This window comes from Lepidothrix coronata, unplaced genomic scaffold, assembly GCF_001604755.1.
Source record: "Lepidothrix coronata isolate B3197 unplaced genomic scaffold, Lepidothrix_coronata-1.0 Scaffold181, whole genome shotgun sequence".
NCBI lineage: Eukaryota > Metazoa > Chordata > Aves > Passeriformes > Pipridae > Lepidothrix > Lepidothrix coronata.
The window spans coordinates 381961-409387 of record NW_016690361.1 but is presented as its reverse complement, the minus strand read 5'-3'; the positions used below and the strand labels follow the sequence as shown (position 1 = coordinate 409387).

The window sequence follows — 27427 nt, the reverse complement described above, 5'->3', positions numbered from 1 at the left end:
ACTATTTAACACATCTTCTCTGCTACCGGCAAAAATTCGAGCATTCCTTCTGATCCAGTAGGTATAAGACTTCCACAAAAAAAGATCAAAGAAGTTCCCAAGAGTTTTCATTACTCTGATAAGGAGCTAGGAGAAGAGGAAAGGCATGAATCTTTGGAATATCCTTGCATGACTGCTCAGAATTAATTGCCTGCAGCTTTTTGAATTTATCTTACTTGACTTGCACTAATAGTCACAATCTTAAAAATATTTTTTTTTTAAAATAGAAACTCCAATGAAATAAAATTCCAAAATGTATTTTAATAATGTCCCTAGATAAAAATAGCTGTTTATTCATAGAGTCCTCTCCGCCTTGTAGAAGGATCCATCTGATAATATATTTAGGTCTATCACCAGCATTCCGCCCTTCAGCTGAGAAACAATCAAGTCAGTTTACTGATGGGAACAGGCTTCCCAGGGAAGTGGTTGAGTCACCATCCCTGGAGGTATTAAAAAAGCATATAGATGTGGCACTTAGGGACATGGTTTAGTAGTGGGTCTGGCAGCGTCACATTAACGGTTGGACTTGATGAACTTAAGGATCTTTTCCAATCTTAATGATTCTAAACCATAATGATTCTATAATTCTATGATTTTAGATTGACACTGACCTGAAAAAAACATTAATGATAAACCCAAAGGAACAAATGAACTGGATTCAAAGCCAATGCATAAAAAAATTAATAATCAGGATAAAATGATCAATACCTGTCTTATGTTATTCTTATGCAGCAGCTATTCCATTACATTCATTCTGTGTAAAAATGCAATTTCAAGGAAAACAAGACTGGATTCTTTGAAAAATGTTAATAAATCCTAATCATATACAAAAATGGGTCCTAGCCGATATAACAGTTTTTGTGAAAAACAAAAAAACAATTTGAAACTTCACTTTTCCTTCAGCAGAATGCTAGTTGTGGAACACTATTGTCAACATATGCTTATCGAGCTTTTTTTCCACTTAATTTGTTTTGCTATATAATTGACATAAATGCACCTGTTACTGAAATATGCAATTAAAAAAAATCTAGATATTCTGGTTTATAATAAAACCCTCCAGAGTGCAGTAATTTACATAATTACCATAAATGTACCATCAGTAACTGAATTGCAAGTCCCTGTGTTACTCTCTCAGCTCCTATAATCTTCTCTTTTACCAAATCTGGTTCCTATTTTTAGACTATTCAAGAAATTTTCAAGGCTACAGTGACTTTGCTTAGCTTTGGGGTTTTCTGAGCAAAGCAGAAAAATTACTGATTTCATAGAAGCAGGTAATTAGACATGCTGTGTTGGACACTGAATCCAGCATTTTGCTGTTGCACACAATGCACACCCCTTTCTATTTTTTTGCAAGCAACATGTAAAAAGCAGTTAGGTTTTTTTGCTCCCAAAAAACTTGGAAGGCTATTCGAGAACTTGACTGCTCCACTGAAGAAGAACTGTCTTTCATTTCCATCCTAAACTTAATATGTTTATTTTTTGCATATATAAATGATGGGTATAAACCAGTCTTGATTAAACCAGTCTTGATTACTGCTGCTTAAAATGGTGTTTGCTAGTTCACCGAGTCTGCTCCCCTGCTATGACAGACAGATCATTCTGTGTCTTTCATAAAACAGTTGCAAAGGTGGCAAGAAAGTCTCTCCAAAGCAAAGAATGTGAGACTTTATGGAGTCTGAAAAGGAGAAAATCTGCAGTGTTCTGTCCCTCTACATTGTCTGCCATTCCTTTCCATGGAAGTCTGCAGTGCTTTTGTCTCTAAAAGAAGAACTGTACCAGTATTTACAGGAGTAGTATGCACTCAGAGGTCATCACTTAGAAAAAGTGTATGTTAGCTGTTCTGGGCAAAGCACCTTCTAGTTTTCATCTATGGAAGAAAGCTAAATGTTTTCCATTGCCTATACAAAAATCCTGGCAAGTCCATCTGGGAGGTTGCTGTTGCATTATAGTTGTTGGCTTTGTACTTCAGATATAGGGTTGTCTCAGGTCAAGCTACACTCTCGCTCACTGGATCAAAGTTTCATCTTATAAGCATTGTTAACTATAAAAGCTAGTTCTGGTTTGCCTTTTTTTTTTTTTTAAAGAATCTGTATCACTATGTCCTTTTGAAATAGAACTATATGATAACTATAACTATATGATAAATATAACTAATAGAATCTAAGTAGCAGCTTAGATACAAAGCTTTTTCTTACTTGAGATTGGATCACTTTTACAAAAGGTATGGTGGTCTTAAGTCAATTTTGAGACAGCTTATAGGCCTCTGTGAGAGCTATACAGGCACTGCACTTGCAAGGAAAAAGAAACAATTGCATGAGCTCTAAGTGCCACCCTCCCAAGGAAGCATCTCTGCTAGGTTCAGTTACTCCCAGTGATTCCCATTTCCCACTACTTTGCCATTGGGCCAATGCAAAGAGTCTGAATTCCCTTTGTTACTCCAGTAAGTTAAGAGCTGGTACTCTACGTCAGCACCATTTTCAGCTCCATGACAGACTAATGGGTGAGGTGAGGCTCAAGCCAACAATCACTGAAATCACAGAGCAGGAAGCGTGTCCCATCCTGAAATAACCCTGGCATGGTCACTTGGTCACCAGCCAGTTGTGGTTGGACTTTCAGAACAGTGCAGAATAAACTGCCCTCGGGAGCAGTGGGTTTAAAATCACCTAAAATGGTTCCTGCTTCCCTGCAAGCTTCTGCTGCCAGCCTTCCTTGTGCAGGTGCCAGTGACAGCACCAGTGGGGATTCACGGGGATACATCCTGGCTGGAAAATGACCCTGTGCTGTTGGCATAGGGGAAGGCAGGAGTCAGAAGGAGAGGGGTGTGCTCTTCAGCTGGTGAAAAAAGTGAACTTCAAATAGGCATTATGACTGAAAAAAGGCACTGTCAGATCAGGGTAAGATCTTCCTCTGTGAGACAGCTCCTCTGTGAAAAAACTTTCAGAGACCTCAGAGCTATTGAAATACCTAAATTAGAGTCTGGTGCCCTAAAAAGACCCACCTGGATTCCAGCCGGTGCCCCAGAAAGGGGTCTCATCCTGCCCCTGGGTTTCCTAGAGATTCTGCATGCTATTTGTCAGGCCTGTGCAAATGTCTTGGATATCCTTGAATACCTCAGATCTTCTAAAATTCTTTTAGATAACTGTTTAAACTCCTGAATGCTTTTATATTGTCAATTTAATTTCATATATAAATTATATTTTTGGTGATCAAAATGAGCTTCTGCTAGTTTACTGAGTACAGAATAGTTAACCACCTGCGGCAGGTTGCATTTCCAATACTAGAAATCAAAATGATAGAGCAAAACTTCTTCTTACCAAATAGATGACAAGCAGCAACAATTTTATGGCTTGATAACTTAAGGAAGATGTTCTTTAGTCTGTAAGTTTTTTATTTTCAATATTCACAAGTCAATAGGACCAAGATGTTGAGCACCTTAAAAAATTTTCTACTTTCACCTATCTACTTTGTTAGTCAGTGACAGATTTTATTTTCTGTGCTGAGTGTTGCAAAGTTTCATGTAACTTTATTTATATGTGACTGCAAGCTACAGAATGTAATTAAAATGCAGCTTTCTGAAAATGTTATGTTCATGAGGGTAATAAAAAAGAGAAGATTAAATATTTTAACTAAATATGCTTCTGTGGTCTTTTTTATAAAAATTTTCAGAAAAAAAAGGCTTAAAAAAACAAACCTTCCAATAGATTTGTAAAGTTTTGCTGAGTGTTTAATTTTTAATGCTTCCTGTATATAAGAGGAAAAAGAAATGCAACAAACAGTGCTTTGATCTGGAAAATACCAAGCTGGCAGGTGCAAGAAAAACAACTGACACCAATGATTAATCTGTCCTTGCCACTCTGGTATAAGCAACTCATGCAGACTCACCATCTTTAGGAGAGAAATTATCAAATATTAAAGGGCACAAATCCCCCTAAAAATCCTCAGTCATGCGTTTCCCTTCTTTATGTAAGGATAAAACAGAAGGAGACAGTACCAAAACAGAAGGACTGTAGCTCCCCTACTATCCTCTGGTATGATGGTCTTTGTATTAAAAATAGATTGTTTGCAAATGCAACTCACTCTTTTCCCTGCTGAAAGATGTTCCTAGCTATATTTATTTCTCTGCATTTTTAGCTTAGCATCTTCCCATCAAGCAACGGAGCATGAAGAATTCCTACTCCTAAGGGCTTCCTGTCTTCCCTGCTATTTAGTTTGGTTTGGCTGGAGGGATCTGGCCCAAGAATGGTGAAAAGAAGTCTGGTTTTAAACTTCTTGACCCTGCTAACACACTGGACATTTTCTCCCACAAATTACTCGTTTTCACTTTCAGATAGCAGAGGACTGGAAGACTGGAGAAAAACTCCATTCAAGAAAGCTGAGCTGACAGCTCTTTCAAACTACTGAGGGCAATAAAATACACAAATCATGCTGAAATTGCCTTGCAAGAGCCAGTATCTGCTAATCTATTGGGGAAAAAATATCTGCACATGGAAATCATTTGGAGGGATGGGGAAAACTTGGTTGATCTTGATTTAAATCCAGGAGTCCATAGCCAAGCCAAGTTCCAGTTGCTCTTAGTGGGATATTGTATTGAGTTTGTGTGGCATGGTTTGGGTTTGGGGTGTTGGGGTGGACACCTACAGGGATGGCTTCTGTGAGAAAATCCCTTCTACCAGAAGCTTCCCCCATGTTCAACAGAATCAATACCAGCCAGCTCCAGGATGGACCTGCCACTGGCCAAAGCCAAGCCCATCAGTGATGGTGGTAGAACCTCTGGAATAACAGATATAAGGGAGCAGTGTTGGATCAAGGGTTGGACTTGATGATCTTGGAGGTCTTTTCCAACCCAGTTGATTCTATGATTCTGAAAGTTACTGCAAAGAAGGAAACTGCAGTTAGAGAAGAGAGGAGTGAGATTATGCGAGAATAAGAGCAGGAGGTGCTCCAGGCGTCAGAGCTGAGGTTCCCCTGCAGCCTGTAGTGCAGACCATGGTCAGGCAGCTGTGCCCCTACAGCCCATGGAGGTCCACAGTGGAGCAGAGATCCACATGCAGCCTGTGGAGGACCCTATGCTGGAGCAGGTGGATATTCCCAAAGGATGCTGTGACTCTGTGGGAAGCTTACGCTGGAGCAGGCTCCTGGCAGGAACTGTGGCCCCATGGAGAGAGCAGCCCATGCTGAAGCAGGTTTGCTGGCAGGACTTGTGACCCCACAATGGACCCCTGCTGGAGTAGCGTGTTCCTGAAGGACCCCATGATTAGACTGGTTTTCAGATTTTTCAAACATGCCAATCCATACTTCTCATTGAAGACAGACACATCTTCCTTCTCCTGGGTTTCCTTGGAAAAACTGATGCTGAAGAATTTTTGTAGGGCTCCAATTCTGCAGATGCCTCTTGTGAAAAGTATTTACTGAGTCTGGGCAACTTGAATTGGTAGGAAAGCAGGGATTTTCTATGGGAAGGGCTGAGTGCTGGCTATAAATAAAATGAATTAAGTACCAAGTTGCTCCTTTCCCCACTAAATACTCAAGACTGAATGAGCTGCCTGCCTGAAGCAGGACACACTCTGGGAAAGTTTAGCAGAGACTGATAGAAGTGCTGAGCTTTCTCCAATCCATAAAAAGTAGAGGGAAAGCTCATGACAACCCTGAGGACTGGATCTGTAATCAGCCCCATGCTTTGCGGGGTGGAGTTCAGATTCAATCTCAGCAGTTTTTAATAGGACAATTTAGTCCTTTGAAATTTGGTTCTGGTCATTGGAAACTGACTCAGCCACTGTAGGTACACCACGTCTTGGTGGGTCTCAAAGTGTAGGTCTTCAGTTCTGGACTTTTTTTCTATATATGAATTTTCCAACTAGGTCATCACTTAGAAGATAGTAATAAGTGCTCCTACTACTCAGTGACTATTCAAGGGACTCAGCGACTGCAGTGGCAGAACAGTGACAATGTTTTTTACTGCACTAGGAGAGGAAAGCCAAGCCTTGCTCTGGATCCATGCCAATGGCCATTTAAAACCAGACCAGCCATTTCTGAGCACCTACTCCTCTGAGCTGGGGAGTCAACTCGAGCTAGATGTGTCACTGTTGATGAACATCATTTATCCATGCTACCTCGATATACAGCACTTCCAGCTCTGATTCTAGATGGATGTAGTCCAGAGTTTAGACCACAAACTTCAGTAAATCTTGAACTATTTAAGATAGAAGTTTTAATATTCGCACTCCAATATTTATCAGGTAGTCAGGTCACATAACCCATCTGTTTCCTGAGAACTGAGTTCCTATTGGGAATAATCCTAATTTGTATTTCCATACAAAGCTGTAGTGGCTGAGCATATCCTTGGCAGAAAGCTCTAGTTTAGAATATTTGAGGACACATTTTTTTTTGTTTGACTGTGTTCACCCACTGTTTCTACTAAGAGGAATTAAAAGTTTTTTCCACTGTCAGCCTTTTTCTGGTTCTGCCACCTCTAATGAATGGTCAGCTGAAGTATTCCTGAAAGACATAAAACCCATTAAACTTGAATCTTCAGTTAGGAAAATAAAATTTAAAGAAATTGTAGTTTGTTTATATTTTAGATGGGTTCTTCAAGCAGACAAATGAAACACTTATTAATATTCCAGACTTTCTTGTCCATTTTTCTGGTCAGGCCAATGCACACATCTCACAGGCTGATTAGTTTTCTGGCACTCCTACTTGAAATTAACTTCTTAAGTAATTCTTAAATGTTGTGGTTTATTTACTTCCAGTAGCTATGAGGTGACATGTCCTCCCCTTTAGCAGCAGTAGTTTATATACATGGCTATTTTTTTAACTTATGCATAGCTAAAATGAACCAATCTGTTGCTTTTCAGTGTCCAGCTCAACAAGACAGTGAGTCAGCACACAATCACTTCATTAGGAATGGAAGATGCACGGCATGAAAGAAGAGACTTACTGGCTCAAACTCTAAATAAATAAGCTACATTTTCAGGTTTTTATTTTGGCAATTCATGTAAAATATATGAGTACTTTACTCCTGCAAACACCCAAATATCAAAAATAATAGCTTCACTAATGAAGCACAGCTTTCTTCCCATTGATCTCTCCATTGATTGACTGAAAAAAAAAAAAAAAAGCAGGGTTTTTTGACACCATGGGATCTCACTGAAAAATTTTTGCTGAAATTTCTATTCTTGATGACTAACCTGCCAGTGAATAGTCTTGTGGTATGGGTCTGTGTCTAGCTTTGGAGTATATAGGTTCACTTCCTCCTCTGTGTTGCACTTTCCCTCACCTTTTGAAGCTGATCCATCGTGAAAAGAATATTTAACTGTTCAGCCAGGGAAGAGGAGCATATTATCCAATGCAGTTTTGGTCAGACATAGAGCTGGGATGAATGAGCAGGTCTGAACACAGGAGCAGGTATGTCCAGTGTATGGATAAATCAAGCTTCTCCCCCTGAGAAACATCTCCTCCCTTGCTGTGCTGGTGGGCAACAGCTCTAACAGCTCCTCTTGGCAGGTTCTTTCAGTCCTGCTTTTGTTTAAAATGCCTGAAATGGAAATGAAATCTTGTTCTTGGCTGGGAGGTCTTACTCAACACAACACGTTATTTTTTCAAATTTGGTCTATTTCCAAATATTTGTGCTGATACTTACCCACATTTGGCATGGGACATAGAATCCTCTAACCCTCTCTTGGTACAAAAATATAAAGAACATTCTTCAAACCATTCACAAAGACAAATTTGGTTATTTCCAAACTGTAATACTTTGCAGACAGAACTTTACAGATTTGAAATACAACGATTTTGACAAGTCTTTTTCCTACTGGACTTTTGCTACAAAGAGGTATATGTAGAAGAACTTAAATACGAATTAGTAACTTTAGTTAGGACAAATACTGCAAATACTATTCAAATAAACAAAATATGAAATATAAGAAAATTTCACAGTTTTTACTTACTTTCTTTGTTTTGTCCATTGCCTTCAGTATGGTTATGTTTAAGTCTTCCAAAACAGATAGAACATTTTCATACTCTCCTAAGTGCTTGGAAAAATAATCTGAAAGAAATAAAAAACCACATCATCTATTAATTACCTGAAAAATCAATATTTCATTAAATATCAGTTTTACTAACTCTCAATTCAGTTCATTTAATAATGGTATTATTAAATATGTGAATATAAAATGAATAGGAATAAGAATGAAAAGGATAATTTTATTTTTTAATTTGGTATTATTTCTCTGCAAAATCATTCCTGGAATACTTAAAATACCAAAATCAGTATTTCAAAACATTCTCTTTCAATAAATGAGTTGCCAAAATGACAAAAAATTTACAGTATCAATTTGATAGCTGAAACAAACTTATTTTCAAAATATCTACGTTTTCTTTGCCAACTTGATTTTTAGTCCAATAATCTACTTTACAGGTACTAGCAGGAAATGAAGTTTTCATATGTATGTACTAAATTGAATTATATTGATACAAAAATGAATGATTCTGGTAAAGCCCTTAGAGGAGATAAGATGAAGTCGGGGCTGTTGTGAGTTGTGGTTGGTTGAGACCAGTTGTTTCTATCCAAGAAATTAAGAGACCATGAGTTGTCCACATAAACTTCTAGTCCCAGGTACTATGATTATATTTTCAACAAGTATGATGCATGCAATATACTTTTTAATGAAAATCATGGAAATAACAAATTGCAGGATGTCCTTGTGTAGCTGCTTAAAGCAAAGAACATTTTAACAGAAAGAGCTGATATAAAATCAGGGGGCACAACTCAATCAGAGGGATTACAGCAAGAGAAGGAAGCAAACCTGGGAAATCATGACCTGAGTTCCCATTGGTTGATGTGGGGAAATACAATAGAGGGAGGCACAGGAAGGAAAAAGTGTGAAAAGGAAAGAAAAAAAAAATATATTAAAGCTAGAGACTGTGTTAGACAAGGCATTTAGATATCAAATCACCTGGAAAAGCACAAAAAGCAACATCTAAATGGCAGATGGGAAGAACAAGATTAGATAAGGTCTTTTTGAAATAATAAATAGCAATACTTTGAAGCTTTTAAGAGGTCAGCATGAGCTTCTCAGGGGAATCACAAAAGCATAAGTTACCAGGAACACTTCAACATAACCTGGTATTGCTAAGAGGATGAATGAAAACATATTGTGAATTAATATGTGGATGTTTTTTCATTTAATTTCTCAGGTGAACTGAGATAACTCAGGAAGAGCTGTATAATCACAAGCTCAAACAGGTGTTGAGTAAACTTGGTACCAGATTCACAGATGAGAAACACTCTAGTAGCAGCATATGAAAGATTTAAAAGGCAGCTGAAGCAACTCGTATTTAATCAAAACAGACAGCAAACAGAGTCAGTGCTGGATTAACACCCCCCTCAGACCATCAAGCCTGTAAACCTCCAGTACAATGTCAACAGCAGTAAATCCCTTGTGGAACAAAACCTGTCTTCCTTGGCCAGGTTTATACAATTTTGACCAGGTGCTCAACCAGCACTAGTTGTCACAGCCCAATTCACTTCAGATGAGTCTCTTGTCATATATTTGTAAGCCACAGGCTGAGGTACCTCTTAGTGGGTTCTTGGCCATAGGAAGAATCATCCTGTGGGTAAGTAAATGAGCTTGTTTTCAACTTAACAGTATTTTCAGCTTTTAAATGTCTGTAACATTGCTGACCATTGGAAAACTTAGCAGGCTACCAGCTCTCCCTCAGAAAAAGGCTGGCGCTGACAAGTATAAATGTTGAGGGTTTTTTCCTGACATTTTGTGGGAGGACTTGCAAAAATCTTATGTGAATTGTTTTCTGCTGGAAGCAGAACTCCTAAATCAGGGGCTGTAAGATCAGCTGGAGAGCAAACAAGGTGTTGGAGAAATGATTCACAGCCCAGAATAGGGTGCAGATATAAGTAATTGGGCCAAATTCTAGGCCTTGCAAGAGTTTTACTGTCATGAAGGATGATAAAACTTCTCAAACTGCTGTTCTCGCTGGCTCAAGTAGGAGGAAAGTGATGAATTTTCCTCCAGTGGGGTACTAATATGACAACCCTTTTCAAAATTCCTAAAGCACTCATACTTGTTAAAATGCGAAACTAATTAGAAAAAATATCTCATATGAGAGGGAAATAAGATAAAAGCCATCTCTCTATTTTTCTATGTATCAGAACAAATTTTGAATCTCGGAGAATATGAAGTACCACGTAGGAAAAATATTTTCAAAGTAGTTTCTGCACATAGTGGATGATAGAGTCTGAAAATATTATAAGCCATCTGCATTTTCCCAGGAGTTCTTTGCGTGGAAAATATTTCCTGTTTGAGCTACAAAGATTAAACAGAAAAAAATAATCACATGGTATGTTCATTTGCACAGGGCTGCCGCAGGCATAGATTATGTTCTTTCACAAAAGGGAACTTACCACAGAGTTCTTCTGTGTCAAGATTGCTGGAAAGATAAGAGTATAGAGGGTTAGTGAGCTTAGTAATATTTTTTTGTTGGATTGGTAAATAGTAGGACTCAAAGATTAGACTGACTAGGGCATGAAACCCCCCTGCCTGGGCTGCAGCAGGAGTTGAAAGTGCCTGGCCCTTGCTGGCCTTGCTCTGCTGCCTTAGGGAGGCTTGTCTGAAGCAGAAGGCTGCAGCCTTTCTGAAGCTGGTGGCAGGTGCAGCCTCCCTTCATGATCACATTCCCACTGGCACCTTCCTACTCATTAACAACCCACTTTGATGTTCCTTGCCCAACCTTTGTGCACCATGGTGCAGGGTCACTGCTTCTCAGGCCTTACACATTTGGTCCCAGTTCTGGCAGAAATCTATCTAAACATCAGAAATGTTGGTGGGTTTTTTTCTCCACCTTTCTGCCTGTACTCCTCTTCTGTGGACAGTGGGGCTCAGAGACCTTGGCCCTCCATGCTAAATGAGGAAAAACCCAATAACTTTCTCCCATTTGCAATCCTTCTTGTGCAGTAGTGTTCCATGGGAGAGACAGTACAGTAGGAGGATAAAACCAGACATATTCCATCAGCACTCATAATTTCCAACGCTTTCTGGCCATACAAAACCATTTCACCACTACTAGCTTCAGCAAAATTAGTGATAAGTATAGCTGTATTGCCATATTCCCATGCCATTATATAAGTACATAAATGCAGGCAAGTATTCTATACAATTCAAACCTGTTCACTTGGAACAGATTTTGTCTTGATGAACTTTGAAGTGATATTTTCTCTCATAAGCAATATTTTCTCTCTGAGGCCTTAATAGACAGAATCAAAAAAAACATTCGACCTACAGCTCATTACTTAAAGTTAGCATATTGACTTTCTTCAAAGGAGGAGAAGAAACTGATTATTAAGGAAACTTAAAAGCACGAATGTCCTCTTTGAATCTTGCTGAGGGGTGAATATTGAACGGCTGATTGCACTTAGGGTATTTTCACTTATCTTTTTAATGGGATTTTTTAATTGACCTTTTAATAAAATGATGACACAGTGCTATCTTAAAATCACTTTCACCACTGCTAACTTCCATACATCTGGCTTTTATCTCACAAGGGAGAGAAACAGGGAAACTGCAGGATCCTGGGTTATCACAAACTTGCATACTCAGGACTATAAAAACTTCTGAACACTTTTAATTGATAATGTAAATGAGATTCTCACACAACTTTTATTAATTGAAGGTGACCTTATCTGCATTTGAACAGGCCAAGTTAGATGGCTGCCAATGAGACTTGCACCTGATTTTTTTTTTTCCAATGACCTTGGTGGAAGGTACAAAGAAATTCATAGTCTGTAAGAACAGGTGCCGAAGCTGAGAAACTTAACTCTTAGGTCAACAAACCATGTGATGGGAAAAAGTGTCTGCAACTCCTTAAGGCTTTTTACCACAGATCGCTACAGCATCAGTGGTCAAATGTGTCTGACCACCCACTCCTGCAGTTCAGCAGTCATTTTTGGAACAGTCCAGGTGTTCACCCTTTGAATGCAAACTGAATTCCTGAAAGCTGGAAAACTGCCTGAGTCAAAAAGCCTTGACAGAATATGATGATGTTAAGGAGTTTGCTGTTATGATGCCTACTATTTGTTAATCATCCCTTCATTTTCTTCTCTTTCACATCATCTGCCCTAATGCCTTAATGTAAAACACATTTCTGCATTTCTTAATGTACAGGTTGATAACTATGTTTAAAATAGCCTTTCACAGTTACCCAGTCAAATTCATTCTCTTTTCAAATTTCGTATTTGAATCCATTCTCATCCTTCTCCTTCTGAAGTATCCTCAGTACCATGGTACTGATATAGGGAGTATCTTGGAGGCTTTCAGCATCCCTGTTTTCAGTATGCTGTTAGTCTTATTGGCAGGAGTGACACAGCTGCAAATGGACTACCAGTGCAGATGGAAAAGTATTTAGGTGCTGAATGAATTTTCAGTTAGAATTGGACATCTGAATAATGAGAAAAATATTATGCAAAGCTATTTTTGCAGCAAGCCTGTGACAGAACACAGAAAAGACACAAAGTACATGGATTTCAGTCTAGCATATTTCGTATTTCTTTGTTATAAATACCCTTCATTGTTCTTGGCATCCTGTTTGAAGGGGATGCTGTTCTAGGCAGGGAAGCTATAATTTTGTCTCACAGATTATTTCATTCTCTCAGAAATTATAACATGCTGCTTCAAACACAGTTGTGAACAAACCTAGGAGTTGCATACAAACAATTTTGAGCTCCCTGCAAGATGCTACAGAAATAAAGAAATTTGGCTTGTACTTAATAATACAGGAGTGAGGTACACACCAGAGGGCTGTTTCTGTTACTCAGTACTCAGGTTTACAGCAGGCACCTGTTCATCATTTCAGTGGGTACATATGCCAAGGATGCTTCTGCTTAGACCTATAATCTGGAAATGCTGAACATGTTATTTGCGATATTTACTGGATGAATCACATCCAGCCACCAGCCCTTCACTCACAATAAGCAACTGAGGCATCGGGTGTAGCCAAATGTATTCACACCATGTTAGCATGTTAATTTTTTAAGTCCTGCTCTCAATTTGCTTTCTGACTACTAGATGCAGTCCTTCTACATGTCTATACCTAAAATGTTCTCTACGTAAAAACATGAGCTATTTTTAAAGAACTATTACACTGAGCAATCCTGATCACTGCAAAGTTGATCATACCTGTTGCTCAGTGACAGAAAAATAAGCAAATTCACTTGAATGAACTGTGGCAGAAGTGCCTATTCATGCTACCTCTGGAAGTGGTCCAAAATGTAGAACTGCAAAGCAGCTGTGATCTTGTTCTGCCCACCACAGTTAGCTGTGGACTGGGGGCTGCCAGGGAGGAGGGAAGGTTAAAGCTATTCCACTCATTCACTGCTGTGGATCCCCTGATCCACAACCCCACCCACTGACTTGACACATCCTGTTCTCTGATAGGAAAGGCACCTCTAGGCAGAGGTACCAGCAGAAGATCTGCATGTTTTCCCTGGACCACAAGAAGAGACAATGATATCTCTTCAGGAGTTATATACAAAGTATGGAGTCTGGCATTTAAAGCAGATACTTTATTGAAGAATCCAATACTATATGAAAGACTTTATGAACAAACTTAATTTAGAAAATTCATTGCCGTGACTTATAGCTGGAGAAGGATAACCTTTTCTTCTTCAGGTCTCTCTTCATTCTCAGATATGCTAAGGACTTTTTCAGGAGCTTGAACCAACTCTCTTTTGCATCCCATTTGCATGACTTTTTGCTAAATTTGGTTTTAGGGAGGAAGGTTCAAAGCTAGTATCACCTGTTGTTAAGTAGAAGCATATAATTTGTAAGTGAAAGGAATTGTATATTACTTAAACTATGCAAGGGTGACTGCATAGTCCTCCATGGACAATCTTGGCCAAAATGCTGTAAGCTCTTTGCAACATGAAAGCCTGCATAACATCCCACTTTAAGTCAGCAAAAAGAGATAAATGCTCCAACATTACAGAGTGTGTTTCACAAAGGAGTCCTATGTGTGCACTTCCAATTTAGGGGTTTTCTGTCTCACAGCTGCTTTGCAACAGCGAATACATTTCTATTCAGGTTTGTTCAAGGTTTCTTACCACTGGAGGCAAAACTGCCTCCAGGATGTTGCAGTGCTGTGATAAGCCCAGGTGTTGGCCTCTTGTCACAGAAAAGGAAGAAAGAGAGGAGGAAGAAGGAACAGAAGTGGGACAGAGCTCCTGAGTCTGTCCTTGAGGAGGCAAACTTCCTTCTGCCCTGAGGACACTGCAGCTATTCAACCCCAGGTCCAGCTGGACTGTGCATCTGCTGGACCCTCAAAGGCAGCAGCGAGCTTGGCTTTCTGGGCTCTGACATGGGCAGCAGGTCATGGCTCTTTTACTGTCCCGCATCCTGCTGCACTAAATAATTGCCTAGTTTGCTTATGCTTAGCTTCAGGCTAAGTGATAACTTCAGAATCATCACTTACTGTTCTCCTGTGGCAGGACTACAGGAGAGAATAAAGTTTTGATTTTTTTTTTTTCCTAAGAACTCATCTGAAAAAACAATCCTCTAGTCCTTTGCATTCAGCAATGATTTATAGGGATGCAATGACTACATAGCTGACAAGTCATCTTAATCATCTGAGCTACACCAGCCTCAGTGTTGCTAAAAGAGGCTTAATAACACTATTAAAACTCGAGGTGTATGTCAAAATCTGTAGAGCATTGTGCAAGGGCTGTAGAGCTATGATTTTTTAGCAGAGTCTGAATGACACAAACCTAAATCAAACACAACATCATGGTGGCTCTTTTGCCACAGGGAACAAATTTCAGAGTTTTTACCCCATAGGACATGAGAATGTTTTAATTTCTGGTTCTGTCTCAAAATGATTTTTTTAAAAAAAATGAGATTAAATTATTTATTTTTAGACAAACTAAAATGTTACATTGTTTTTTATTAAACTCCTTGGAAATACACATCTTGATAGAGGTGCCAAAATGTTGTGGTTCTCTGGGAAACCCAGACTAGGACTAGGCTTTTAAACTACACCTACCATTAAGCAATGTACTCACTGCTGGGAAGCCAATGTTATCTTCTGAAGAACTGAAATGAAACACTTTAGGTCAGCTCCATTTAGGTAAATGCAACTGAAAATAGTCATTACCATCTGATTTCCTCAGTGTGAGTGATTCTCATTTGTTTCTGCAGAAAGCTGAATTTCCCATTAAAAATAATCATCCATATGGAAAATTTTGAAGCAAAATTCTATTTGCAGCTTGTCTGTCTAACGAGAGGACCTAGTAGCATCAAGACTGTATAAATCATTCTCAGTGAACTTCTTTTGATCAGTCGTCAAATACTAAAATGATTAATCAGCTCACTCTGACCAGTATCTTGCCTTTGTCTCTGTGCTTCATTTTCAAATGGATTTCTGTAGCTATTGTCTGAAAAATCTGATAGTTAAAGCCAATAGTTGCAATTACAACTCTCAAATATTAGCAAACATACCTTCCTGATGTCAATGATGAACCATGTGCCTGAAATCCTAATTTAATGTAAAAGAACCATTTTTAAAAATGGTCAAAAGCCAATAATTATATTCCTCTTGCTTTTTTTTTTTTGCATTCAATAATTCCTTTTTAGAAAAAAAACCCTTTTCACTCATCTGCAGTTCACCTAATTAAAGAGCCTGCCTGTATCTCATATCCTTTTAAATAGATATTTTATTTTCCTAATTGTTAGAAGTTAATTATTTTTTTTTCTATGTACTTGTATTGAACTGTGAAAGATCAGCAATACCAGGAGACCAAAATACGCCTTCCAACTAACAAAGAAAGCCTTCCAAGGCAGAGATAATTAGTATCCTTAAACTATACTTAAATTACTGAGGTTTTGTCATTATTATCTTTACAACCAGAATGTTAAAGGAAGCATTCTGGTCCATAAAATATACATTTCATTTTAGTTTAGGTGCACAGTACTGGGCCACAGGCTAATGCAGTTGGATGGGTTCCTACGATTGCAAGGACAATGCTAACCAGCTTCTTGCTCTCAGACATCCAGTTGGCATCCTTTGGAGTTTCCTACTAGGGCAGATGATCTCAGCACTTCTCTTTTGAACCAAGGGAAGAACTAGGGCTCAGCTAATGAAGACCTGGACAGGTGGGAGGGAGGTGGATTCACTTTGGGACTGAGTCCTAAATGTATATGTCTGTGTGTCCAATCTGCCCTGCCAGCCAAAGTACCCCCAATATATTCAGTGGAGTTGGAGGGTTTTAACTGACCAGCTAGCAAGAGACTGAGTAGTAACTAGATATAACATATCCAGAACACCTAGTGTTCCTTCAAATGTTCTAGCATTTCTCTTGCCACCTATGTCCCAGCTGCTTCTCCTGTCATCCTTTCCATGTTAGGCTGATTTTAAGGTGCAAGCATCTTAAATGCCTAATACCTGGGCAACAGAGCTGAAGCCTATGTGAACAGCATCACACCTTAGGTGCCAGTGACTTCACTGACCAAGAGGGAGCCTCAGACTCCCTGCTGACACATACACATGCAAGTGCAGATGTGTCTCCGTTGTGCCAAGTCACATCCTGATGTGCAGTACATGCAGCATGATGGACTCTCCCAAACGCCCAGCATAAGCTCAGTGCTGCAGGTGGCCAAGGCTTTCAGGTCCTCACCAAACTCATCTCTGACTTGTGCATAGTTTATCTTGTGCTACACACAAAGGTTTAATGGGACCTCCCTACCTTTGGGAGGCTGCCTGTGCCCCAGGTCCTGAATAGTTTAAGCATCCCTCCTGTCTTGTAACTAGGGTCCTGACTGAGGACTTCATTTTACTAATGAGTAAAGTGAGAAGAACAAGTCTGATTCCCCACTGACTCCTGTGAGTCAGTAATCAGTGAAGCATTTATCGCTCTATTTCTCCAGCAGTGCTGCAGACTGAATCCCCTTGAGATCCTCTGTATATCTCCTAGTTTGTAACTTTGCCAAATATTCTCATTATTTTCTGACAACTTTTCCCTGAGGATGCCATTATGCAAAAACAATTTCCATGAAAGTTATGAGTGGGAGAAGGAAGGGTGAAGGATAAGAATTAAAAAAGGGATGTTTACATTTGCAATGACTGCTAAAACTTATTCACTAAACCATTAACCATGTCAAGGATTCTTGCTCTGCTGAAACACAAGCTCATTAGAGTTGACATTAAAATTAAGCAGGGGCCAATTTACCACGGAAATGGGCTTTAAAAGTCTTCACCCCTTAAGCCACTAATTCCAAACTTTTCCTGCATACTTTACTCCATGTATAAAAAGACCTGTGTTGCTGATACCTTTCTCTACTTTCAGTACAATTATTCAGGCAATAACACATGTAAGGAAAACAGCTGTATTTCTTCAGAACTGCCTCTTCTGAAGTCCAGCTGTCCTTCAACACTGTCTTGCATGAAAGCTGTTTTGCTTTCACTTAATAACCAGAATGCTCTTAGACAGCAGAGCATTAGGTCTTCAGCTCCGAAATTATTTCAGCTCATGTCATCCATGAGCTGTGTGTTGTCACCTTCCTTGTCAGCCTCAGGAAAGACTTCTGGTGCCTTTGCAGCACTTGCACTTGCAACACCCTTCCTGTTGCTTCCTGCAGAGCCTTGCTGAGCACTGTATGGCTTGGAGCTAAGATTGTGGGGGAAGAGAGGGGAGATGAACCACACTGAGAGTAACTTCACACTCACAGAACTCCAACATGATTAACTCAGCTTTGAAGTAGAGTGCATTGAGGTTTTCTGAAGTCCTAGGACAAGCACTGACCAGCTCCAGACTGAGACATTACAGGTGTATAACATGGATGTCATGTCAAATAGATGTCAAATCAGAATGCAAAGATAAGCTCTTCCTCTTGTCCCTTCCCAGCTCACAGCTATGCACTCATGTTGGCCTAGCTCATGCTGTGGGGGCTTGGCTGCTACTCAACACACCATGGCCTTGGATCTATCTCTTGTAAACTTTATGCAGTGGTAACTAAATCCTACTCATGTATTTTTCCTGGTGATTATGGTCACTGCAACACCAACCTTTTACTCTGTAAGAAGATGACACCGGATTGCACCAAATACTGAGGTGCAGAGATCTCAGTCAGGCAGACACAATCTGAATTACTGGGAAGTTAAAACGTCTGTTATTTGCTCTGCTATCATACTGGAAATGGTAATTACTCATTTTAGTAGTCTTCCACAGCCTATCTGACTGACATTAGAGCCTGTGTAACAGGAGGTTTTAATACCTGGTTAGTTTAGTCCCCTGAAAAGTGTAAGTCTTTTATACTTTGAATATTTTATTGAAAGATTGTTGCAACAGAGCTGAGAAGGGAATTGAGATTTCCTGAGCTTGTGGCTCATAGTTATTACCCCGAGGCCACATCTCCTTTTTTATCTTTAGGCTTTGAAGTATAAAAACCCATGCACACAGACAGTGAAGTTTTGAATGTTGGCAGAGTTAAAAGATTTAATGCAGGTGGAAACACCCCAAAGTCTGCACTTGTGACACGCTGGGTATGAAATCTTGAGATGCTCCAAGAAATGAACTAAGGGATCATGACACGCTTCCCTAGCCATCTGTCCCAGGCATTTGTGTATAGTGTGAATCACTGCATAACCTCAATGCTAACAAAATATTTCTGGGATAGGGAACTACAGTCTGCATTTTGTAAATAGTGAAGTAAAATAGAGAAAAGATAAATGACTTGCCCAGACTTTGACAGAGTCTGTATTTTAACTGGATAAGAGAGACAAAATAATCTGTACAAATCTTCTACTACTAGCTACACAAATGAGTAGAATTCCTTACCCTCCCCTACTAAAAACAAGCCATAAACTACTTGGGACTTACAGGCACAAACCTGGATTTTCATTTAATTCCCTTTGATAATTTGCAAGAGAAAACATCACAAAACAGATGGTTTTGGGATTGTTGATATGTACATGATTCTCCTGACACTTACATTACAACACTTCCCAAGGTTCACTGAACATTTTGCTACTTTTCTTAGCCAGATTGTTAGTTTGAGACATTTTATGTAACCTGCCCTTTTCAGGAAATGGCAGTGAGTAAAGTTTTTGCTCCTTATTATATCTGCTTCATGTGAGTTTTGCTGGAAAGCTATACTTACAAGGAAATTATATTATACTGTCCAAGTTGTCTCTCTTCACTATATCCATTTGATATCTTGCTGTCTGCCTGCCAGGATTCTCAAAAGCTTTCAAAGGGCCTAAGGGAATGCCTTTAAAATGGATTTGGTTCTGTTAGAGAGAAAGATCAAGCCTTGTAAAATACTTTTCAGCTGCAAAGTCAGCTAAAGCCTTTTATCAGTTAAAGACTTCATGAAAAAACATACTCAAAAAGCTTCTTGTTGTTGCTTTAAATCTAAGCTTCAACTACGTTTTCTTACCTAAATCTAGGTTGTACTCTGTAACATAAGTTAACCCATCAACAGAAAGCACTCCTTCTGGTTGGAAAATGTAATTTAGTAGGTTGCCTAAGTCTTCCACCTGTTCGATTCCCTGAAATACATGAAAATGAGACCCTTCACAGTACATATTCTGTGACTTTTGTGCCTAACTTTTTGCCAGGCTTTTCCTGGGCAGTGAGAATGATTTCTCAGATGGCTGCTGTGACAGTTTTGTTACCTATTCTCAGCTAATAACTCTAGCATTCAACAGTTGTACCTATTCTTCAGGTGTGCCTGTCTACCAGGAGGAAAACATAATGTAATTCTCACTTTTCTACATATTTTTCAGATCTGTATATTTTCTGTTAAAGAGAAAATGGTGTAAAAACAATAATAAAAATTAAAATATTTTAAGAATTAAAAAAGCTTTACAAATAAAAAAGAAAGAAATAATAGATCTAGAACATTTCTTTTTTTCTTAGAAATCTTACTTAGTCCTCCAGGATTTCTGCCCTTATCAGGATACTTCCTGATAAATGCAGATAAATGGAACTACACTGAAAGAAAACCACTTCTGCAGATATGTGGTACATATGAGGAAGTCCAAAGCTGTATCAATGAGTCTGGCTCTGAAGTGAGTTTTTGACTCTGGGTTATTCATACCATTGGCCTTCTTGACCACAGAGACACATTGTTAGCTGATGCTCAAACTGACGTTCACCCAATGTCTTTTTCTGCTAAGCTGCTTTCCAGCTGGGTGGCCCCCAGCATATACTGGTGCACAGAACTATAGAATCATATAATTGTTAAGGTTAGAAAAGACCTCTAAGACCATTGATACCAGTTGTTAACCCAGCACTGCCAAATCCCCCAAATACCTTCACAGGTGGTGACTCCACCACCTCCCTGTCTCCTTCACCCCATCCCTTAATCACTTTATAAAGCCTATAGTGTTTTTCATTCCCCAGAAGTCCAACAGATCGAGTAGCATTTCTTCTGCTTACTTCAGGACATTATGTTGGCACAATCTCTAAAATCTTGTGAATTCTACTATGAAACTACATTTAATTTGATTCCATTTTCCACAAAAGCATGGAGTTATTCCTCCCCAGTAGCAGAACTGCTCTTCTCCTTGTTGAACTTCATGAAATTCCTGTCAGTTAATTTCCCTGAGGCCTTGTTTAACCCAGCCATAAAAGGGATGTCCAAACAGCCCAAGGGAAAGCACCAACACCACACCACCAGACAGGATGGCTTTTTTAGCTCTTTACTGTATATGATCACTTCATTTATTTTACTCCCTTCTCAACATCTGCTCCAAGTATTCATCTCATGTAATGAATCAGTAGGATCAAGAATGGAGGAATCCATATTTATGCCTGAAGGAGGCCACAGCTCCTTTTCTTTCCATGAGCGGGGAATAGAGAAGGCTTTCAATTTCCACCCTGTGTTCTCAGCTACCCAAATCACATTTATTGGAACACACATGCAAGTATATTAACAAGGTTTCAAAACACTTCACTTGTACAGCCATATGACACGGCCTAGCTTCCCTCAAGCAGCTTTCTGCTTAGATTTGTTTCCTAAAATCAGCCTGATGTGTTTTTTCCATTCTCAGGTACAAAGAGTGGCACTGGAACTGTAAGAAGGGGGCACTTACTCAGTATTGTGTGTATCAATGGTGTGAAAAAGTTCATGCAGTTCTTCTCCACTCAGAACTCCATCAGCAAAGTAAGCTTTGAATTCGTCAAAGGACAGTTTTCCATCATCTGGAACAGTGAAGAAACAAAAATTGCCTTCATTTCATTCAGAATTTTGCTTGTTTACTTCATGCAGTAGGAGAGGAAAGTATTAAAACCTTCTAGGTCTCCAGCTTAAATGCAGAAGCTTTATATATTTAATAAAGAACATGATGCTAAATGTATCATCTATTGTATCAGAGTTCTCTGCTTGGTAACTCAGTTATTCTTCCTCCTTCTTATCTTTTATGAAAAGATAGTTTGGTTTTGTTAAATTTCTATTGACAAACACGTCAATACAGTCCTGTTTTTGCCCTGATGCCATTCACTGTGGCTCCTCCCCATCCTGCCCCATCCTTCCCCTACTTACTCCCTGCCCTCTGCATGGAAGATTGGCAACCTCCTGAGACGGAGTGGGACAGAGAAAATCCAGGGAAATACAAAAGCAAGCAATTGTTGAAGGAATGTGCTATTTCAATGAAAATTCCTTCAGCTATCTAGAGCTATCTATTTCTTTTTCCTATTCCTCCTCTTTCTTTCCTCTGCTCCCTGCCTTCCACAGGGGAGACTGAGACTCAAGTACACAATTAAATAGCAGCAGGTATCTGACCTGGCTCTCCTCTCTAGCTATAAACACTAGTCAATACACTGCACTGGCTTGCAACACTTGTCCTTCTTCATAAAATACATCTTTCAAAAAAGTTCCATGCTTGGTGTGTAATTAACAAATAAATTAAACAAAAAGTTTGACTTTCATGGAATAGGAAGCCAGCCTTGTGTCCTCTTTCCTGGAAAGAATTTAAGCTAATTTTCTTGGTCAGCAGAGAAGAGAAAACATTTCTATTTACCAGCATAATTCGTCTGAAGATTACACCAAAATATAGGAATGAGAAAAGTGGTTTGGACATATATCAGAGGTCAGTCAAAATGCTCAGATCAATTTTCATATGGAAGTTGAATTGGCCATTTAATATTCAGGGAAGTCCAATTATGAAAAAGTTTATTTTATAAATAACTGTTGTTCTCATTTGTTTGGGACAAACCCAATTATCACCCCATGGGTGCTAATTATTATCAATACCATGATGTAGTTAGGTAGTGTCTGCAGGAATAATGGGACACAGAGGGAGGGGAGGTACCATCTGATAACATTTATGAGAACAGTAATGTGGTTTACATTAGTTCAAGAGCAAAATGTTCTTATAATAGCTATACATTATTTAATGCAGTTTGTTTCATCTGTTTCTTAAGTTAGCTTTACCTATAACAAGTTATAAGCTTTAACTTATAGCAAGTCCTTGACAACATGAGACAAAATCCTTGATGAGGTATGTTAAGCAGATTAATTCATCTGGTATTTTCATGATGTTACCACTTCAGACTGAGGCTCTACCCTCCTTCATCAGATTAAGCACAACCATCACTCTTTGCTATATAATTTCATTGAAAAAAGGGATCATACTTGTATCTCACCTCAATTATACATATATGGTAATTCCCAGAGGTGTTTCTGTACCTCAGATTTTCCATGCTTTTTAATATATTTTTAATTAGTTTATTAATGAGGCCAGAAATGTATAAAAGGTATTGGAATTTGGACAGTTAGCCTGTACAACTCACAATGTGGCCATGGCTGCAGCGGTAGAAGTGTCAGACTTTAGGCTAACTCTCTGTTTTGGAAAGGAGGACTCTGGGAGCAAGGAGCATTAAACTTTGTTAACTCAAATCATATCATAGTGAATATTTAAACAACATATGACAGCCAACACAACTAATTTTTTCCCGAGTACATGATTCAAGGCTAAAGAGAAGGAATCAGTCAAAGGAAGATAAGTAAGATAATTCTGCATGCTGAAATGATCTACAAGCTGGATGAGGCTTTGAAGGACATTGTATAGAAGGTGATGTGAGAAATCAGCCAATGCTTGTCAGCAGGATGTTAAACAATAAAAGATGTTTGTAAACAGAAAGCTGACCCTGCAGAAGTCCACCAGCTTTCATCAGAGATCCCTCAGTTACAGCTGACATTTACCTCTGTCGTGAAGAACAACTTCCCTCTTTTGTTTGTTTTACAGACATGACTTCAGAAGAAGTGAATGGGTCAGGATGAGGCAAATCCATACCATTTAATTAAAACAGTTAAGGCAATTTGTTCCTCATTGCCTAGTGTAGTGAGTTTTAAATGAGAGATAATCAGCAAAGAAAAGCCAAAGAAAGATTCACCTTTTGCTATTATTTAGAAGACTTTTGAAAGACTAAACTGTAGTTAAGTAATCATTTATCTAAACTGATTGAGCTTTTGCATGAAGCATAAAGAATGTTTTTATAACCTAACACTTCATAACTCTGATTTGGGTAGCACTAAATTTAGGTTCACATGTTTCTTTCTCTTCCTTCAGTAACATATTGAATCCCTCACAGAGCACTAAACAACTGTATAGGATAAGACTAAGATGTCCTAAGCACCAGACTAATCCACAATGTATTTTGGCCTAATTTTATAATGGCTAAGAATCTATTCCAAAAGCAGTATCTAAATCCTGTAAATACATACTGTACTACAGCAGGCATATTTAAAGAGTACAACTGAGGAGTTTCCTCCATCTTTTACTTGCTCTTATTTCATGATTTTTTTTATTTGAATATATGCCTTCAGATATGTAATCTTCAAGAGGTTTCAAAATTGTACAAATTACATATCTTCCTCAGCAAAACCATTTTGAAATGTTTAATATGAAAAGACAGATTGTAGCTGGAGATTATCATTATGATCAAAATAAAATGTCAAGATTTAGAAGAGCTAAAAACCAAGATGGCAGAAAACTGCCATGATTACCTGACTGAGAATCTCAATACATTTGCCATTTGGCACTGGTTACAGGGAAGGAATATCAAATATTGAGTTTGTTGAAAGAAGCTATGCTTCTTTTGGCTCATATAGATACAGTTAATTGCTTAATCAAATTGCCTCTGCAGCTTTATCCTTTGCTGGGAAGGGTGATTTTTATGCAAGTTATACATGTACTTAAGAAACTAGTCACTTGGCAACTTTCCTGAGGTAAACATATTATGAATTTGCCCACTGAAAAGCCTGGATATGACACAAAACCTGAAACATGTCTGTTTATTTCTGTCCTTTAGGATCATTGGCTTTACCTCACTCCAGAAAATCATTGATCCAACAACAGCCAGATTGGGCACTGTAGCTATTTTCTTTAAATTTTGTCATCCAAGAGCAGACATTGCCTTTTGCTTCATTGCTAGTTATTCTCAATAACATTCAGAATGTTATTGACATTGACTGACACATCACTGAGCTTGTTGTTGGCAAAACACAAGGAGATTTGAGCACCTATTTGGTACTTACAGACTTCATAGAGTTACATTAACTAAAAAAACCTCTGACTACTCAGGGCATTTTTCTGATATTTTATGAGTGTAACTGTTTTGTTCGTGCAGCTGGGGAATCAGCCACCGGTGGCCCAGGCCACCTGTGCTTCCTCAGTGCTCAGATGAAGCTCGGACCCAAAGCCTAAAATGTGCTCCTTGTGCTGTTAAATTGAAGATGCATTTGCCTAGCCTGTTCATTGTTGTTTCCTTCTTTTCCCTTAAGTGTCAAGAATATCAAGAATAGCTTTTATTTTAAAGTCTGTATTACATGTCCTCAGCACCACCTCTCTGGGCACACCTCACTGCCCCCAGAGCACCAGAAAAATGCTGTTTGGTTTAAGTGCTTCAGAGCAGTTGAGCAGAAACTTCTATTATAGATGCTTAAATCCTTTCCACTGGCAAAGTGACAGGGGAAGGATGACTCATGAAAGGCAAACTTCTCCGAAGCTACACATCACTCAGAGTAATAAACCTTCAGCAGTATTTGCCTTGCAGTGTCTCAAAGAAGCAGATTTGCAAGACTTGCTTGCTTTTGTCTATCTTCTCTGACATCTTTAAAAAGCAGTGTTTCTTCAAAAACAAGCACAGTCACCCATCCTCCTTGAAGCCAGAATGCTCCCATCTGGCAAACAAAAATATAAATAATAAAATTAATCTCCCCATGAAGCACTTGCAAATTTAGAAATATAGTTACACAGTGGTTTAGAGGAGCCTTCCTTCAGGTTATGATTGCATTCTTACATTTATTTCAGTAAAATTCACCTCTCTATTAAAGAGATTTTTTTTAATAAAATAGGCCCAAATGATACCCCCCAGCCAGCCTGCTGCATAAACACTAGTAATCTCCAGGACACACACTGGATAACTTAAGAGAGAACAGCATATCTGATGGAGGAAAGCCACACACATACTCACTTGGAGTCGAAAGTGAGTCAAAAGATATCAAGCAAACAATGAACACCAAACCAGTCTTCATATCAGGAGCTGCATCAGATGGAGCTTGTATGGCTGAATGGCAATCCTAGGGCTTATGGCAACTGGAAGAGCCACATGGAAGAGTTTATGGCAATCAGAGGGGAAAGCCACACTAGGCTAAAGCTCATCCTGGGGTTCATGCAGGAATTTGGAAAGTAGAACCCACAGCATTGCCCTGCCCAACCAAATGGTTCCCAGCCTGTCTGCAGGCTGGCAACATGCACACTGCCAGGGTAGTCAGGTTTTTTATGGTCTGGGGCTCTATGAACACAGACCTCTGCCCTTGTAGGCCAAATTTAGCAAAGGAAGAAGAGATAACAACAAGTGAAACAAATAAATAGAAAAATCCTCTGTGGTAGAAAGTATTTATTAACCAAGAAGGTAAAAAAGGACTAGGAAGTGGATCCCCCTCCCAGCTCACCTGCTCCTGGGGACCTGCTGTGGGACTTGTCTTTTTGGAAGGAACTGACAGTCGACACTGCTGTAAAAGATTTGGATCAGAGCACTTAAGTGCTCTAAGATATTACCATATGCACAGAGATCAAGGTAGTGGGGGGGGACACATGACAGCAGACATAGACAAACCACATGCAAAAATAGGAAAACCACCCAATTTATTGGCATATGGCACATAGACTGGAATCAGATCAAGAACGAGCTGCCAAAATAACAAGTTTCAGTGTGCCAAAGTGAATAATATCCAATGCTAATAATATCCACTAGGTTCCAGTCATAAGGGGTGGCATCAGAAGAAGTGCAGACATAGGCTGAAGCTTTAAAGAGTCTGGGCAAATGCACTTAGCTTTCATTGACTCTGATCTGTATTGTATGTTGATAGAATCAAAAATAAGGTTGAGCCATTATTCCAGCTGTCATGCTGGAAAAGCTTAGCACATGCAACCAAGTGATTCCAAAGGGACTAGGCTAACAGGGAGAGAATTTAGGTTGTCTCTATAGTAATAATTTCTGGAATTTGGAGCACAGAGTCCAGCCCTGCAATGCTTGAAGGACTCAGGAAGGTCAGATGGGGAATCTCACCCCCAGGAGAGCCTGGGCTCTGAAACAGGAGCCAGGGTGATGTCTGCAGTGGATCCAGATGGTCAGGAACCAAACAGCAGTGTGCTGAGAGTTCATAGAGGATGTGCTGCAAGGGCTTTGCCTCACTAATCCATTTTACCAGTATTGATTGAGTAATTTGGGAACTTAAATCTGGGATGCTGCAGTTCAGAGAATTTCTGTCCTCTGGCTCCTGTTTAGAATATGAGTTCTATAAAGTCATCCAGTAAATGTGTGGCTCAAACATGGCCACTTTGCACCACCCAAACCTGGCCTTTCTGGGAACCATGGTGCATAGAGCTTCCTCAAGGGATTCCTGCATACTGTTGTTTTTCTCAAGGAAGGGCACACAAGAGATGAGTCACTCTGTCATGCTGTGACCTATTTGGCAGGTCTGTATGGAGGGAAGAGTCCATGTGCTGCTGCAGCAGCCATCGAGCAGCACTGCCGGGGGCAGCCCATGGGCTGGCTGAAGACCTCATGAGATGTCAGGATGTTATAGCCCCAGATTAGGAGATACTGGCCTAGGAAAAAAATGCTGAAATCGGGGACTTGGCATTCCTTGCTTTGGTGTAACTATAACATTTTTCTTGAAAAAAAGTTTAACCCACTAAGTGGCAAACTTCAGAGAGCCTCCAGGCCAACTCGGACAGTTCACTTTAGGGTAGATTCAAGAGATCCCCTTCCCTGCTTTCCCTGCCTCTCAAAGGCATATTGCCTCAGTTCTCTGGGATGGCATAAACTATCACACTAGTAAAAAAGCTAGAGCCACTGAGAAGTCATGGTCTGAGG

The 27427-nt window shown here is 39.3% G+C and overlaps 1 protein-coding gene across 1 annotated transcript in view; it reads right to left on the bottom strand.

Annotated features, from left to right (window-relative positions):
* Positions 1–27427, bottom strand: part of NECAB1 (N-terminal EF-hand calcium binding protein 1) — a 62381-nt gene that overhangs the window by 23825 nt on the left and 11129 nt on the right. The window contains exons 3-5 of the mRNA XM_017830578.1: positions 21136–21244; positions 10460–10485; positions 7986–8083 (exon numbers count right to left, since the gene is read on the bottom strand). Coding sequence (XP_017686067.1) covers positions 7986–8083; positions 10460–10485; positions 21136–21244 — 233 coding nt within the window. The remainder of the gene's footprint in view (positions 1–7985; positions 8084–10459; positions 10486–21135; positions 21245–27427) is intronic.